A 15,162-nucleotide genomic window follows, 5' to 3' on the forward strand; every position below is an offset into this window, starting at 1 on the left:
CTAGGATATACTGCAACATATCCAACATATAAAGGACTGCTTGCCATCTAGGGGAGGGGGTGGAGGGAGGGAGGGGAAAAAAAAATCGGAACAGAAATGAGTGTCAATATAATGTAATTATTAAATAAAAAAAAAATAAATAAAAATAATAATAAAAAAAAAAATTAAATAGACACTATCTGCTTCAATGATGGTACCATACTTGGGGGTATATGTATTATCTTCTCATTTGGGAATTTAAACAATTTAAAGTTATCACCTTTCTCATGGTTTCTAACTCAAGTTTTCTTTTTTACGTCTCTTTTGAAACTTGGGTTTAAATGTCACATTTTCTATGTTGTTGTGATATTTTTATCGTGTCCCTGCAAATTTTTTATTTCATTAAATATTCATTTGTAAAAAAACAGGAGGATTATGCTCAATTTTGCTGATTAGCTATAAATTCTAGTTTCTCTGCCTTCTAGAATATCATATATCAAACCTCTACCCTCTTTTTATAGTAGCTACTAGTTATTCTATGATCCTTAATGTGTCTCTACTGTGTTTGAATCATTCCTTTTGAGATTTTATAGTCCTTTTTTCCTTGATCCAAGTGCTCTAAAGCTTTTCCTTGCAATTCCTCAGAATTTTCATTTGGGAATCTCTTTTATGAGAATGTTTGCATATATTTTTTTTCAATTTCTATTGTGGCCTGTGGGTCTCAAATATCTGGAGAGATTTCTTTTTTTAAAAATTCTTGAAATATTATGACTAGGCTAATTTTTAAAAATCATGGTTTCCATGCAGCCCTCTAAATGATTAAATATTCTTTCCTAGATCTATTTCCAGGTTAGTTACTTTTTTCCTCCAATGATATATTTCACATTTTCTACTATTTTTTCCAGTTTTTAGTTTGGTCATATTTTTATCGCTTTGTTAGGAAGGCATTAGCTTCCAGATAATCAATTCTGGTTTTTAAGATATCATTTCCTTTAGTGATGTTTCATACTGTGGCATGAAAACTTTTAGTTTGGAGTGAGAACATTTAGACAAGATTCTCTTAATGTCAAAGCTTTGTTTTCACAAAAGCATAGTGGGCCGAAATACATAGGTAATTTGTAGGATTACACAAAAGAAAACTTTCATAGTATACTTTGTCTGTTACAAATAAAGTGGCTGCTCAAGATCCTTTTCAGATAGTAGTCTACCTATAAGGTCTGTTAAAAACAGAGTTAGTCAAAATGGCAACTTGGTTACAGTTGACTCAGGAATTGTTCCTTCTGTGGGCTCAGAAATTCTAAGCATACTTATGTTAGTGATTTAAAAAAAAAATGTTTGTTAGTATCTTTCACCAGGTAGTCTAGGGCTCAAAGTCAGGGTCCAGCATATTTCCTAAAATGCTTCTATTTACCTTTGACCATTTATGTTGTTTCGTGGAGTGATTTGCTTTTTATCATATCTTTTTAAATTAAGCTATTAATTCCTTTATTATTATTTTCCTGCATCCTTCTCATTCCTTTTCCTAGTTTTTTCTTTACAACTTTTCTTTGATTTAAAAATAACTTCTTTTTTAAAATGATTCTTTTTTCTCCTATAAAATATTTTGTAGGTATTCTCATGTTTTTTGTCCAATTTGATTTTTCAAGGCTTTGAATGTAGATGTTTTTATAACTTCATCGTATTTTGAGTTGTAATGTGAGCTTCACTGTTGCCATAACAACTTTTCATGGTTGGCGGCGCTTCTTGTTGTTTGCTCATTTTCCAATCTTGAGGTAGAATTTTATGTTAGAGTTGGGATCAGTTTACTTCTTGGAGTATGTCCCAACTTCAGGCTTTGTAGTCATTCTGTTAGGGACAACTAATTCTAGGGACCTTTAAATTTTTATTACTTCCACAGTGATAAAATCTGTGGAAGTGTATGGTCACTGCTGTCCTGGTCTGAGCTCTGATGCTTAGCCATGTAGAGCCTATGCTCTCTCATAACCACACCTTCTCTTCTCCTTGGAACAGTAGCCCAGAACCTTTGCTCCCTTACTTTTTGCAATTGCAAATTGGAGCAATTTTGCAAATTTGCAATTGCAATTGCATTGCAACAATTCACCTGTAGCCTGGAACTATGAGCCAGCACTGAGTAACGGACAATGAAGATGCCAAATGGTATCTGGTCTAGTGTCTCTGCCAGCACAGAGGGACATTGGATATTTAATTATTCCGCTAGCCATTTCTGGGAGGTGAGAGTTCTTGGTACTCCTGCTATTGCTGCTTTTTCCAATTTCCACAACTGGTGGGTTTGTGACAATACCCTCCTGATCAGCTCACATACCAGCTTCATAGACCTCCCCTTCTGATCTACTGTGTTGGCCTGGATTGGAAAAACATCACACTTTGATCTTCCTTGGTCATGCTTCTTTAGAATTCAATATGACACTTTATTGGTCTGAGGAGAATATTGGAAGAGTTTGGGTAGAATGCTCTCTTCAACTCCAACATCTTGACTCTCTCTTTCTTCCTCATTCTTTAAGAAACCAAACTAAACAGAAACAGCAGATCCTAGCAATCCTATCTTGAACTTAATTCATGGGGGCTGGAATTCTCATAGATATTGGTCCTATTATAGTATCAAAGAAGAATCTGTAGATAAGCTAAAGATGAGAAGGAGAAAATAATTTTACTGTTTAGAACTTCCTCAACTTTGTGAAAAAAAATTACAAAGTAGAGGGATAAAGAGAATAGAAGGAAAAAGAACATAACATTTCCCAAATAACTGAACATTGTGGAAAATGAAGATGCTTGAGAAATTTTCATGAATCAAATGTTGTAATGGTGTTCATGAATAAAAGAAATGGGAAAGAGTAGAGTCAAATACAGTAAGGAATAGGTGACAGAAATATTCCTGCAGTCTGAAGTGATTTTGATAGGTTTTCAAGAAAATATGGCATCTGCTTTATTTACTGAAGGATAAGGAAAATGGGTGTTGGAAATGTGAATTCTTTTTTAATACTATGAAACTTCATTCCACAAATTGTATTTCACAATCTACCCAGACACTGTTGTTCACATGCCAAAATCCATCTTTACCAAGGTCCCCTTCCTTTTATCACCCCTGTCTTCTTCCTTGTACACTCATCTACCCTTGACTGTACTACACTTCCTCACTAACTCTCCCACTTACATAGAATGCTTACCCCCTCCATAAAGGAACACTTCCTACATGGCTCCTTGGCAGATTCCTCCCAGGACCTTGGAAACCCTAATTTCAATTCTTTTATAATTTCTTTATATGATTTACACGATTCCCCCTATGGATTATAGACTCTTGGAGAGATTGTCCAGCTCCTAGCAGAGGGACTGATTACTAAATGACTGCTGACTAGATGGTTGGGTGATGGGAAGCATGCCTTTGGTCTCCACTGAAACAGAAGTCAGAATGAAAGTGATTTCCAGGCTGAAAGGCATGAGATTCATTTTGATCCTATCAAGTCTGAGCTAACTGTGGGAGTTCTTGATGTTGGTGTCTAGCAGAAACTTGAGTGGTGATTACGACAGTTGTTTTCATTCTTCCAATTAGAAAAGCATAGATTGTTGAAAGGTAGTCATGCTGAAATGAGAGACCAGATTTTAAGTCATTCAGGATAATGTATATGTTGAATTGAACTGTATCTTGATATGCAGTGTTTAGGTCAGACCTCCCAATCTCGATGACTCCTTCATTGTATTCTCCCTCCCATTTTCTTTATTTCCAGGTCTCCCTCCCTATTTTCTCTTTCTTTTTTTTTTATTATAACTTTTTATTGACAGTACAAATACATGGGTAATTTTTTACAACGTTATCCCTTGCACTTCTGTTCCGACTTTTCCCTTCCCTCCCTCCACCCCCCGATAGCAGGCAATCTTATACATGTTAAATATGTTATTGTGTATCCTAGATATAATATATGTGTGCAGAGCCGAACAGTTCTCTTGTTGCACAGGAAGAATTGGATTCAGAAGGTAAAAATAATCTGAGAAGAAAAACAAAAATGCAAACAGTTCACAGTCATTTCCCAGTGTTCTTTCTCTGGGTATAGCTAATTCTGTCCATCATTGATCAATTTGGAACTGAAGTAGATCTTCTTTTTGTTGAAGATATCCACTTCCATCAGAATACATCCTCATACAGTATTGTTGTTGAAGTGTATAATGATCTCCTGGTCCTGCTCATTTCACTCAGCATCACTTCATGTAAGTCTTTCCAAGCCTCTCTGTATTCATCCTGTTGGTCATTTCTGACAGAACAATAACATTCCATAACATTCATATGCCACAATTTACCCAATCATTCTCCAATTAATGGGCATCCATTCATTTTCCAGTTTCTAGCCAACACAAAAAGGGCTGCCACAAACATTTTGGCACATACAGGTCCCTTTCCCTTTTTTAGTATCTCTTAGAGATATAAGCCCAAGCCCTGTTTGTAGTGGCTAGAAACTGGAAAGTGAATGGATGCCCATCAATTGGAGAATGGTTGAGTAAATTGTGGTATATGAATGTTATGGAATATTATTGTTCTGTAAGGAATGACCAGCAGAGTGAATACAGAAGGACTGGTGAGACTTACATGAACTGATGCTAAGTGAAACAAGCAGAACCAGGAGATCATTATATACCTCAACAACGATACTGTTTGAGGATGTATTCTGATGGAAGTGGATCTCTTCGATAAAGAGACCTTTAATTGATCAAAGATGGACAGAAGCAGCTATACCCAAAGAAAGAACACTGGGAAATGAATATAAACTGCTTGCATTTTTGTTTTTCTTCCCGGGTTATTTATACCTTCTAAATTCAATTCTCCCTGTGCAACAAGAAAACTGTTCGGTTCTACACACATATATTGTATCTAGGATATACTGTAACCTATGCAACATGTAGAGGACTGCTTGCCATCTAGGGGAGGGGGTGGAGGGAGGGAGGGGAAAAATTGGAACAGAAGTGAATGCAAGGGATAATGCTATAAAAAATTACCCTGGCATGGGTTTTATCAATAAAAAGTTATTTAAAAAAAAAAGAGAGAGAGAGAGATAAGCCCAGTAGTAACGCTGCAGGATCAAAGAGTATTCACAATTTGATAACTTTTGGGGCATAATTCCAGATTGCTCTCCAGAATGATTGGATTCGTTCACAACTCCACCAACAATGCATCAATGTCCCATTTTTCCCACATCCCCTCTAACATTCATCATTATTTTTTCCTGTCATCTTAGCCAATTTGATAGATGTGGTATCTCAGAGTTGTCTTATTTTGTATTTCTCTGATCCATAGTTATTTGGAACACTTTCATTTTCCAGGAGCTATGAAATCAGAGCAGGACTAAATGAGACAACTGTGAGCAGGAAGATGATTGAGGATGGAAAGCAAAAGTCGGGGCAGACCAACTAAGGAGAGAGGTAGATTGTAGACTAAATAGAGAATACATGAGTCACAATAAATTGGTTTGTGCATTTCCAGCTTGGAAAGAGGAAAAGATCTCTTTACCACAGTGCATTGTCCATGAGTGTGACTGATGAGGGAGAGAAGGCAGCCCCCCTCTCTCCAGAGCATGAGGAGGTAAAAGTGTTCCAAATATATAGACATGGCTACTGCCCTCCAAGCTCTTTGGAGTCCAAAGCCATTGGCTACCTGCTCTGGGGTCTGTTGTTGACCTCATACAGCATTGTGATGAAGGTTAGTGAATTCCAACGGAATGTGTCCCTGAAGAAATCTGTGGCATTTGCCTTTTACTCATCTCAACTTACAAAGTAGGTTTAATTTCTTAACTTAGAAATTTTGGCTTTTTTTTTTTATAAAAATCTATTTTTATATTTTAACTTTCTCTTTCTGATTTTAACTTTCTTTTTCTATTTTCTTATGAAAACACTGAAAAGAAAAGGCTCGCCATTGCGAAGAATGAATTTTGACGGGAATATGCTTTCTTACTTATGGCACATAAGGTATACTTTGTATTACTAATGGGTTTTTAGAATGGAAGGATATCTTTAGTAAAAAAATATGCTTGTCACATTACAAAATTAAATGTTTGTTCACCATGCATGTCCCTTTTGTACCTTTAATGGGATTATAGCAAATGAAGTGCATTATACATACAGCTAAAAAGAGATGTTTGTATCCATAAAACATTCTTTTAATCTTTTATTATTCAAAGTTAACTTTTTATTACTTCTGGAGGGCCTGAAATGCCTATCAAGTTGAGTCTATAGAAATTCTACATTATCCACATAAAAGGCTATCAAGAATTAAAATGCATCTGTCAATTCAAAAAGAAAAGGACAATTCTTAGAATATTTCTTTGAATCTGTGTAAGGGCATACACACAAATATATACAACAAAAAAACAGAGCAAAATATATAGATTAATTTAGTGACTTCACACAAAGGAACATATGTGCTCAGAAAAAAAAAATAAATGTTATGTAGAAAGCGATAGATGTAGAAAATTTTAATGGGGGGGGGCACTAAACTGGAATCCAATATGCCTATTTCATTCAACTATGTCAGTGGAAGAATTGGTCTCCAAAATTCTGTACACCCAAGTAAGTGTGGTCCCTTTCTAAAATACAAACACTGTTGATTGTCTTTTCCAGAGAAATCGAATATGCCAGGGGAGTGGAGGCCATACAATCCCTATTAAAATATATGTTTGAAAAATTTTTTATAACAATCTTGGAGCGGACTATGGTAAGAGTCCAATTCATGGACACCTCCCTTATATTTTTCCACAAGGATTTACTCAGCACATACTTGTATACAAACTCCAGAAAAATGGAGAATATAATGAGGGGGATGTAGGAAAAGTCTAACGCAATGTTCCCAAATTGGAGGATGCCAAATAGAGTTTTAGTGGACATCTCCAAAATTAAAACTCTTATTTCTGCAGAGAATCAATGCTTCTCAACTGTTCATGGAAATCTGAATTATTGAAGAATTTTTCTTTTTAGTGTTTCAATGTTAATCTTTTCTACTCGTAATAGTGATCAATTATCTATTGTTTCCAGAAATGACTTACTTATATAGCTTCAACAATTTAAAACATTAGTAAACACTGTGAAAATTGTGAGGCATTTTTTTGTCCATTTTTATGGATTAGCTCATGTGGTTTATTTATATATTATATATTTAAAACCTGGACACTCTCAGAATCATGTTCACCCTTTCACCATTGAGCAGTTTCCTGTCATACAAAGATATAAGCAAGTACACACACACACACACACACACACACACACACACACACACACACTTGCTAAACAAACAGCTTACAAAAGCTGCCAAGAGAGCTGCACCTGTATCCTACAGCTTTTCCACCTTGTGGAGTGAACCATATTTCCTTTGTTGTTTTCTAGGAGAGGCCTCGGATTTTTTTGATATAATTAACAAGAGAAGGCAATCTTTCCTTGTTGTTTTCTTTTATATTTATGTTAGTTATAGGTATTGTGCTTTTCTCTCATCCTGCTTCAGTTCATAAAGCATTACCTAGGTTGCTCTGCATTCTTTGAAGTTATCTTTTTGAACAGATCTGAATTATATTCTCCAAAGTTACAAAGGATGTCTTCTGGTGCCAATCTAAGATTTTATCTTAGTTCTTCTCTTTCTTGTTCTTTTGGCAAAGTTTGATACCACTGGTCATGTGTTCTCCTATATAAGCTTTCTTCTTTGTGCTGTGATGACTCTGCTCTCAGCTGGGGCTTTTCTGTTTTTTCAGTCTCACTTGAAGCTCCTTTTTCAGATCTGCATCCACTCTGAGGCTCTCCACCTGGGCATGTCCTCCTCCAAAGTGTTGTTCCCTTTCCTCTTAACTCCTCTCTCTCTCTCTCTCTCTCTCTCTCTCTCTCTCTCTCTCTCTCTCTCTCTCTCTCTCTCTTTCTCTCTCTGTGTGTGTGTGTGTGTGTGTGTTTCTCTCTCTGTGTGTCTCTCTCTCTCTTCCTCCCCTCCCCTCCTCTCTCCTCCTGCCTTCCTCCCTCTCTCTCTCTCTCTTTCTCTCTCCCCCCCATCTCTTCCTCTCTCTCCCTCCCCCTCTCTCCTTAAACAGCAATATATCTCCCATCAGTTGAATGAATCATCATTCCACATAATCGACCTCTTGCCAAACCTTGTCATTTCTACTTTCAAATATCCCCTTTTCTCCATATCTTCGATCACCACATTGATGCAGTCCCTCTCACTTTGTCTCCAAGGTGAGTGCAAGAGCCTCTCCCTTTCTCAATTCTCCCTCAATTTTAATGCATTCTACCCTCACTAAGTAAAAAGATAAAATAGATCTGGTAAGATAGATGTGAGTATATTTTTTCCCTATTCAATAAAATTTAAAAGTCCCTGGATAACATATAAAATCCTATGTTTGCTTTTAAAGTCCTTTAGTCTTAGAATCTGTACTACTCTAAGTACTCTCAGAGCCAGGATCCAAGAGCTTCTTACTCTCTCTAGCCCCTTTAACTGGAAAGTTATGTAATTTTGCCTCCACCTCTTGGCTTCCTCATCCTCTGAGACTCTGATTCTGCCCTCCGAAAGAGTTCTTTTCTATGGACCTTTCCTTTCTTAGATCCTGTCCCCAACCAATGCTTCTTCCTGAGATTATTTTCTTTTGTGGCTCTCTACATCTAAAAAACAAAACTTTTGCTGTATTGTCTTCCAGTTGTCTCTGAAATAGTCGAGGATGGGAAATTGTTTTAGCCTTGCTTTTCTCCTCAAGAGTTCAGCCCTTGAGTGACACATGATCAATCTCCAATAAATGCCTATTGACTAGGTTTATTTTACATTTTCTTCATATGTCACAATTTTTTTCAGTCAACTTCTGATCAATAGATATGCACTTTGTTTTCTATCAAGAAAATGTTGCTATATTTAAGGAGTGTATCTGTCTTTTTTTATTATTATTTACAAAGTATATGCATTGGAAAGTTTTCCAACATTGACCCTTGCAAAACCTTTTGTTCCAAATTTTCCTTCCTTCAACATACCCCATCTTCTAGCTGGCAGGTAGTCCAATACATGTTAAATTTGTTGAAATACATGTTAAATCTAATAAATGTGTACATATTTATACAGTTATCTTGCTGCACAAGAAAGATCAGATCAAGAAGGAAGGAAAAGAAAAACTGAGAAAGAAAGCAAAATGCAAGCAAATAACAACACAGAGTATGAGAATGCTATGTTGTGTTCCACACTCTGTTCCCATGGTTCTCTCTCTGGGTGTAGATGGCTTTCTTCATCACTGAACAAGTGGAATTGGCTTGAATCTGTTAAGGTCTGAAACTGTTGAGTTGATGCACTGAGGTTGGACAAGTGAGCACTTAAGGCTAACTACTGATTGGAAAATACTCTATTAGCATATGCTTGGAAAATGGCCCTTCCCACTATTCTGTGCTAGTTCAATCTTTTGGTGTATACAGAGAATTGTGAGAAGGATTAGGGGGTGGAGTAAGACAAGCCAGAGTTACTTAGGCGGTGGAGGTGGAAAAGGAAGGTCTCAGAGATTCTGTGTCCATTCCCTTCACTTCTACCCCTAAAAACTAAGAATAAAGACCAAGGGCTTTTGCTTATCCTGACTCCGGCTGATTCTAAGGTATCCATGGTGCTAACTCGGTCTTCACATGAATCCTCTCATTGTTGAAGAAAGCCACATCCATCAGAATTGATTGTCATATAGTCTTGTTGTTGCCATGTATACTATTCTTCTGGTTCTGTTCATTTCGCTTAGCATCAGTTCATGTTGGCCTCTCTGAAATCATCCTGCTGGTAGTTTCTTATAGAACACTAGTATTCCATAGCATTCATATACCATAATTTATTAAGCCATTTTCCAATGGATGGGCATCCACTCAGTTTCCAGTTTCTTGCCACTACAAACAGGGCTGCCACAAACATTTTTGCACATGTGGGTCTCTTTCTCTCCTTTAAGATCTCTTTGGGATATAATCCCAGTATTAATACTGTGGGTCAAAGGGTACGCACAGTCTGATCACTTTTTGAGCATAGTTCTAAGTTACTCTCCAGAATGGTTGGATCCATTCACAGTTCCACCAACAATGTTTCAGTGTCCCAGTTTTCCTACATCCCCTCCAACATTCATCATTATCTTTTCCTATCATCTTAGCCAATCTCAAAGATATGTAGTGCTATCTCAGAGTTGTCTTAATTTGCATTTCTCTGATCAACAGTGATTTGGGCATCTTTTCATATGACTAGTTTCAATTTCTTTATCTGAAAATTGTCTGTTCATATCATTTAATCATTTATTCATTAGAGAATGGCTTGAACTATTATACATTTGAGTCAATTCTCTATTTTAGAAATGAGGCCTTTATCAGATCCTTTGGATGTAAAAATGTTTTCCCAATTTGTTACTTACCTTCTAATCTTGTCTGTGTTAGTTTTGTTTGTACAAAATCTTTTTAACTTAATATAATCAAAATGATCTATTTTGTGATCATTAATGACCCCTAGATCTACTTTGGTTACAAATTTCTTCCTCCTCCACAAATCTGAGAGGTAAACTATCCTATGTTCTTCTAATTTGTTTATAATATTATTCTTTATATCTATATCATGAACCCATTTCAACCTTATCTTGGTATAAGGTGTTAGGTGTGGGTCTCTGTCTACTTTGTGCCATAATAGTTTCCAATTTTCCCAGCAGTTTTTGTCAAATAATAAATTCTTATCCCAAAAGTTGGGGTTAAGGTTTGTCAAATACTAGATCATGATAGCAACTGACTATTTTGTTCTGTGAACCTACCTATTCCACTGATTAACTTCTCTATTTGTTTAGCTAATATCAAATGGTTTTGATAACAGCTGCTTTATAATACAGTTTTAGATTTGGCACAGTTGGCCACCTTCATTTTCTTTTGTCATCATCAATTCCTTTGAAATTCTTGACCTTTTGTTCTTCCAGGTGAATTTTGTTATTTTTTTCTAGGTCAGTAAAATATTTCTTGGGAGTGTGATTGGTATAGCACTAAATAAATAGATTAGGGAGTATTAGCATCTTTATTATATTCTCTTGACCTATCAAAGAACATTTGATATTTTCCCTTTTGCTTAGATCTGACTTTATTTGTGTGGAAAGTGTTTTGTAGTTTTGCTCATATAATTACTGGCTATCCCTTGGCAGGTAGATTCCCAAATATTTTATACATTCTACAGTTATTTTAAATGGAATTTCTCTTTGTATCTCTTGCTGTTGGATTTTGTTAGTGACATATAAAAATGCTGATGATTTATGTGGATTTATTTTGTATCCTGCAACTTTATTATTTGTTGCATCCTGCATATTTAGCAAGTTTGCTGAAGTTGTGGATTATTTTTAATAGCTTTTTAGCTGTTTCTCTAGGGTTCTCTAAGTATACCATCATATCATCTGCAAAGAGTGATAATATGGTTTCCTCATGACCCACTCTAATTCCTTTAATCTCTTTTTCTTCTCTTATTGCCAAAGCTGGCATTTATAATACAATATTGAATAGTAATGTTGATAATAAGCAACCTTGTTTCACTCCTGATCTTATTTTAAATAGTTGCTACTGACTATTTTAAGGAAAAGTCCATTTATTCTCTAGTGTTTTTAATAGGAATGGGTGCTGGATTTTATCAAATGCTTTTTCTCCATCTCTTGAGATAATCATATGGTATTTGTTAATTTGGCTATTGATATAGCTGATTATGCTAATGGTTTTCCTAATATTGAATCAGCCCTGTATTTTTCATATAAATACTACTTGGTGTATTATATCTTTGGGATGATTTTCTGTAATTTCTTTGCTAATATCTTATTTAAGATTTTTGCATCAATATTCATTAAGGATATTGGTTTATAATTTTCTTTCTCTGTTTTCATCCTACCTACTTTAGTACCCTCTCTGTCATAAAAGGAATTTGGTAGAAGTCCTTTATTCCCTATTTTTTCAAATAGTTTATATAGTATTGGAGTTAATTGTCCTTCAAATGTTTGGTAAAATTCACATGTAAATCTATCTGGTGCTGGGGATTTTTTTTTTAGGGAGTTCATTTGTAGTTTTTAATATTTTAAATCTTTGTATTTGTTTACCACTTTTGGCACAGTTTGATTTTCTTTCCATGTAGAGATTCTCTCTTCCTCAAACTCTCATGACACTCTAGTTGCCTGGTTCGCCTTTCTCAGCGGTATACTTCCCATTTCTCTTTATGGGTCCCCTTCCATCACATATTCAATAAAATAGGATATCCTGTAGTATAGTTAGTTACCTCTACCCCTTTTTTTCTTGCTGATTTCATCATGTCCTTTTGGCTGCATAATTATCTCTGCACAAAACTCCCCAATCCACAGATCTGTCTTGTGAAATATTATGTCCCTCAAAATTAGACACAATCAATGAATCAATACAAATCTCATCCTGCACATGACCAAATAATCTACCCCCAAAATTTGTCACTCCAGTAAAGTTTTCTGCATCCATTGAGGACACTGCCTTCTGGCCAGTCACTTGGTTCTGCTGTCATTCATCTCTGAATCTTTGCTCTCCTTTACTATCTATTATGATCAGGTCAGTTATCAAATTTTATCCCAACCCACTTCTTTAATATCTTTCTTTTTATTACAGTAAATTACTTGCCATGCCTCAGAGTTATTGTAACATTTGTGTGTCAAAATTACCCCATTTTCTAATAGGTTCTCTACTCCCTTGCATAGAATTTTAGAGACATTACAAGAAATATTTTAAAAGATTGAAAGAAAAGTGGAACAAAAGGAAAACAATTGGGAAAACCAGTTAGTTCACTGAAAACATTTTCAAAGTGTAGGTAGCATTGCAGTGCCTTTGACCACATTTTCACCTTGTAAAGGAGACAGTAGGGAGAGTCCCTTGTCTCATATATCCTCATCAGATTCATGCTTGGGCTTTTACTTTGCACAATTATCCACATTGGTCTGCAGAGATTACAGAAAAATTGCTAGGGCAGAACCATGATGGCAGAATAAAGGCAGAGACTTCCCTGAGCTCTCCCCCAAACTCCTCCAAATACTTTAAAATAATGACTAAGCCAGCTGAAAGCATCTAAACCTGCCCCCAAAGGCAGGGAAACAATTTCCCAACCAATGAAAACTTAGGATTTCATCAGGCAAGGTCTGCTGCACTCAGGTGGGAGAGCAGTGCAGGCCTAACCTCAGCAGTCCAGGAGTGGGCCTTGGGCTTTCTAAATCAGCAGCAGCAAGTACAGTTTCCAGACCTCTCAGGCAAAAGACACCCAAGATAGTTTAGGTGTGCAGACAAGATTTATCTAAGGGTAGGAGATCTTGGGAAACCAGCAAAGCAGGAGCGGTGCCATCAGGGGTGGTGCCAGTAGTGGCCATGGCAGCCCTGACTTTAGCTGTGGTGGCAGCTTCCTGAGGTCTCAGCACACAGAACACAGAATAAGGAGGTCCAAGAGCTGGTCAGTTGGAGTTCTCTGTCATAGCACTGGGTCAAGGCCCTTGTGCTTTGCCCTCACTCAGTGGATACATTTGTGACTGACAGTTCTGGGCTCACAGTCACAGGAAGAAAAGAACCATGGCACACAGGAACTTAGAGCCAGAGTAGATCTGAGACCCTCCTCACAGTTCCAGGGCAGAAAAAGTGCTTATAGTCAGTGAGAAACTGGAGCCTGGGCTAGGAGAGTAGTAAACTCACTTCTCCTTTTATCATCCCAGCTTAGAAGAACTGAAAACTTAATTGACCTATCAGTATTGACCACATTAACAAAATTAACAGAAATCATATGATTATCTCAGTAGATGCAGAGAAAGGATTAGAAAAAATCTTAACACCCGCTCCTAAAAAAAAAAAAAAACACTAGAGAACATAGCTAATAAATGGAGTTTTCTTCAAAATGATAAGTATTATCTATCTAAAAGCAGAGCCAGTATTATATGTAATAGGGATAAACATTCCCAATAAGATCAGGATGAAACAAGGATGCCCGTTATCACTGCAATTATGCAAGATTGTACTAGAAATATTAATTTTAGCAATAAGAGAAGAAAAGGAAAGAAAACCTTCTCTCTTTGCTGATGATATAATGGCACATTTAGAGAATCTTAGAACATTAACTGAAAAGCTACAAGAAACAAGTAATTTTAGCAAAGTTGTGAGACAGAAAATCCACATAAATCATTGGCTTTTCTATATAAATTGACAGTCATCAAAACCATTTAGTAGTGGTTGAGAAATTAGAATGGTGGTTCAGTGCAATAGGTTAGGTACATTTGAGCAATTTACTATTTGAGAAACCCAAAGATTACCTCTTCTGGAATAAGAATTTAGTACTAAAAATTGCTGAGAAATTTGGAAAATAGTATGACAGAAATAATGCCTAGACTAATATCTCACTCCCTGGACCAAGATATGGTCAAAATTGGTTCATGATGCAGAATAGCAAAATAGGAGAAAAACAGAATAGGCTTCCTCTCTGAGATCTATGGAGAAGGGAGGGATTTATGGCCAAAGGAGGAATAGAAAATATTCTGAAATGAAAAATGGATAATTTTGATTATATTAAATGAAAAGGTTTTTTCATAAAACAAACCAATTTAGCCATGCTTAGAAGGGAAGCAGACATGTGGAAAGCAATTTTACAGCCATGTTTTTTCTAATAAAGACCTCATTTCTAGAATATATAGAAAATGGAGTTTTCTATATATTTTATAATTTTGTAAGAATGCAATTCATTTCCCAACTAAGAAATGGGTCAAAGGACACTTACAGGCAATTTTTAAATGAAGAAATTAAAGCTATCTATAGTTATGGGGGGAAATGTTCTAAATTATTATTAATTAGAGAAATGTAAATTAAGGCAACTCTGAGATAATAACCTCACACCTCTCAGCTTGGTTGGTATGATAGGAAAATATGATAAATGTTAGAGGGGTTATAGGAAAACTGGACAGTAGGGCATTGTTGTTGGAATTATGAAATGTTCTAAACTTTGTGGAGAATAATTTGGATCTACAATAGGTTATAAAACACTACATACACTTTGATCCTGTAGAGTCATCATTAGATCTTTATCCACAAGAAATCATGAACAAAAGAGGGAAAGGACCCACATATGCAAAAATGTTTTTTAAGCAGCTCTTTTTGGTGTAACAAGGAATTGGAAATTGAGTAGATTCCTACCATTTGGGAAATGGTTGA

General features: G+C 36.0%; 1 protein-coding gene and 1 long non-coding RNA gene across 3 annotated transcripts in view; one reads left to right on the forward strand and one right to left on the reverse strand.

Moving 5' to 3' along the window:
* Positions 1-3,018: 3,018 nt before the first annotated feature.
* LOC127553691 (uncharacterized) overlaps positions 3,019-15,162 on the reverse strand; it is a 109,149-nt gene continuing 97,005 nt past the window's right edge. The window contains exon 3 of the long non-coding RNA XR_007951803.1: positions 3,019-3,577. This is a non-coding gene — a long non-coding RNA (uncharacterized LOC127553691). The remainder of the gene's footprint in view (positions 3,578-15,162) is intronic.
* Positions 5,720-15,162, forward strand: part of LOC127553681 (IgA FC receptor-like) — an 88,912-nt gene continuing 79,469 nt past the window's right edge. For both annotated transcript variants that reach the window (XM_051984591.1, XM_051984592.1), the window contains exons 1-2: positions 5,720-5,949; positions 6,601-6,694. In XM_051984591.1, coding sequence (XP_051840551.1) covers positions 5,867-5,949; positions 6,601-6,694 — 177 coding nt within the window. In that variant the 5' untranslated portion in view covers positions 5,720-5,866. The remainder of the gene's footprint in view (positions 5,950-6,600; positions 6,695-15,162) is intronic.

The sequence above is a fragment of the Antechinus flavipes genome, chromosome 3 (genome assembly GCF_016432865.1).
Source record: "Antechinus flavipes isolate AdamAnt ecotype Samford, QLD, Australia chromosome 3, AdamAnt_v2, whole genome shotgun sequence".
Lineage (NCBI taxonomy): Eukaryota > Metazoa > Chordata > Mammalia > Dasyuromorphia > Dasyuridae > Antechinus > Antechinus flavipes.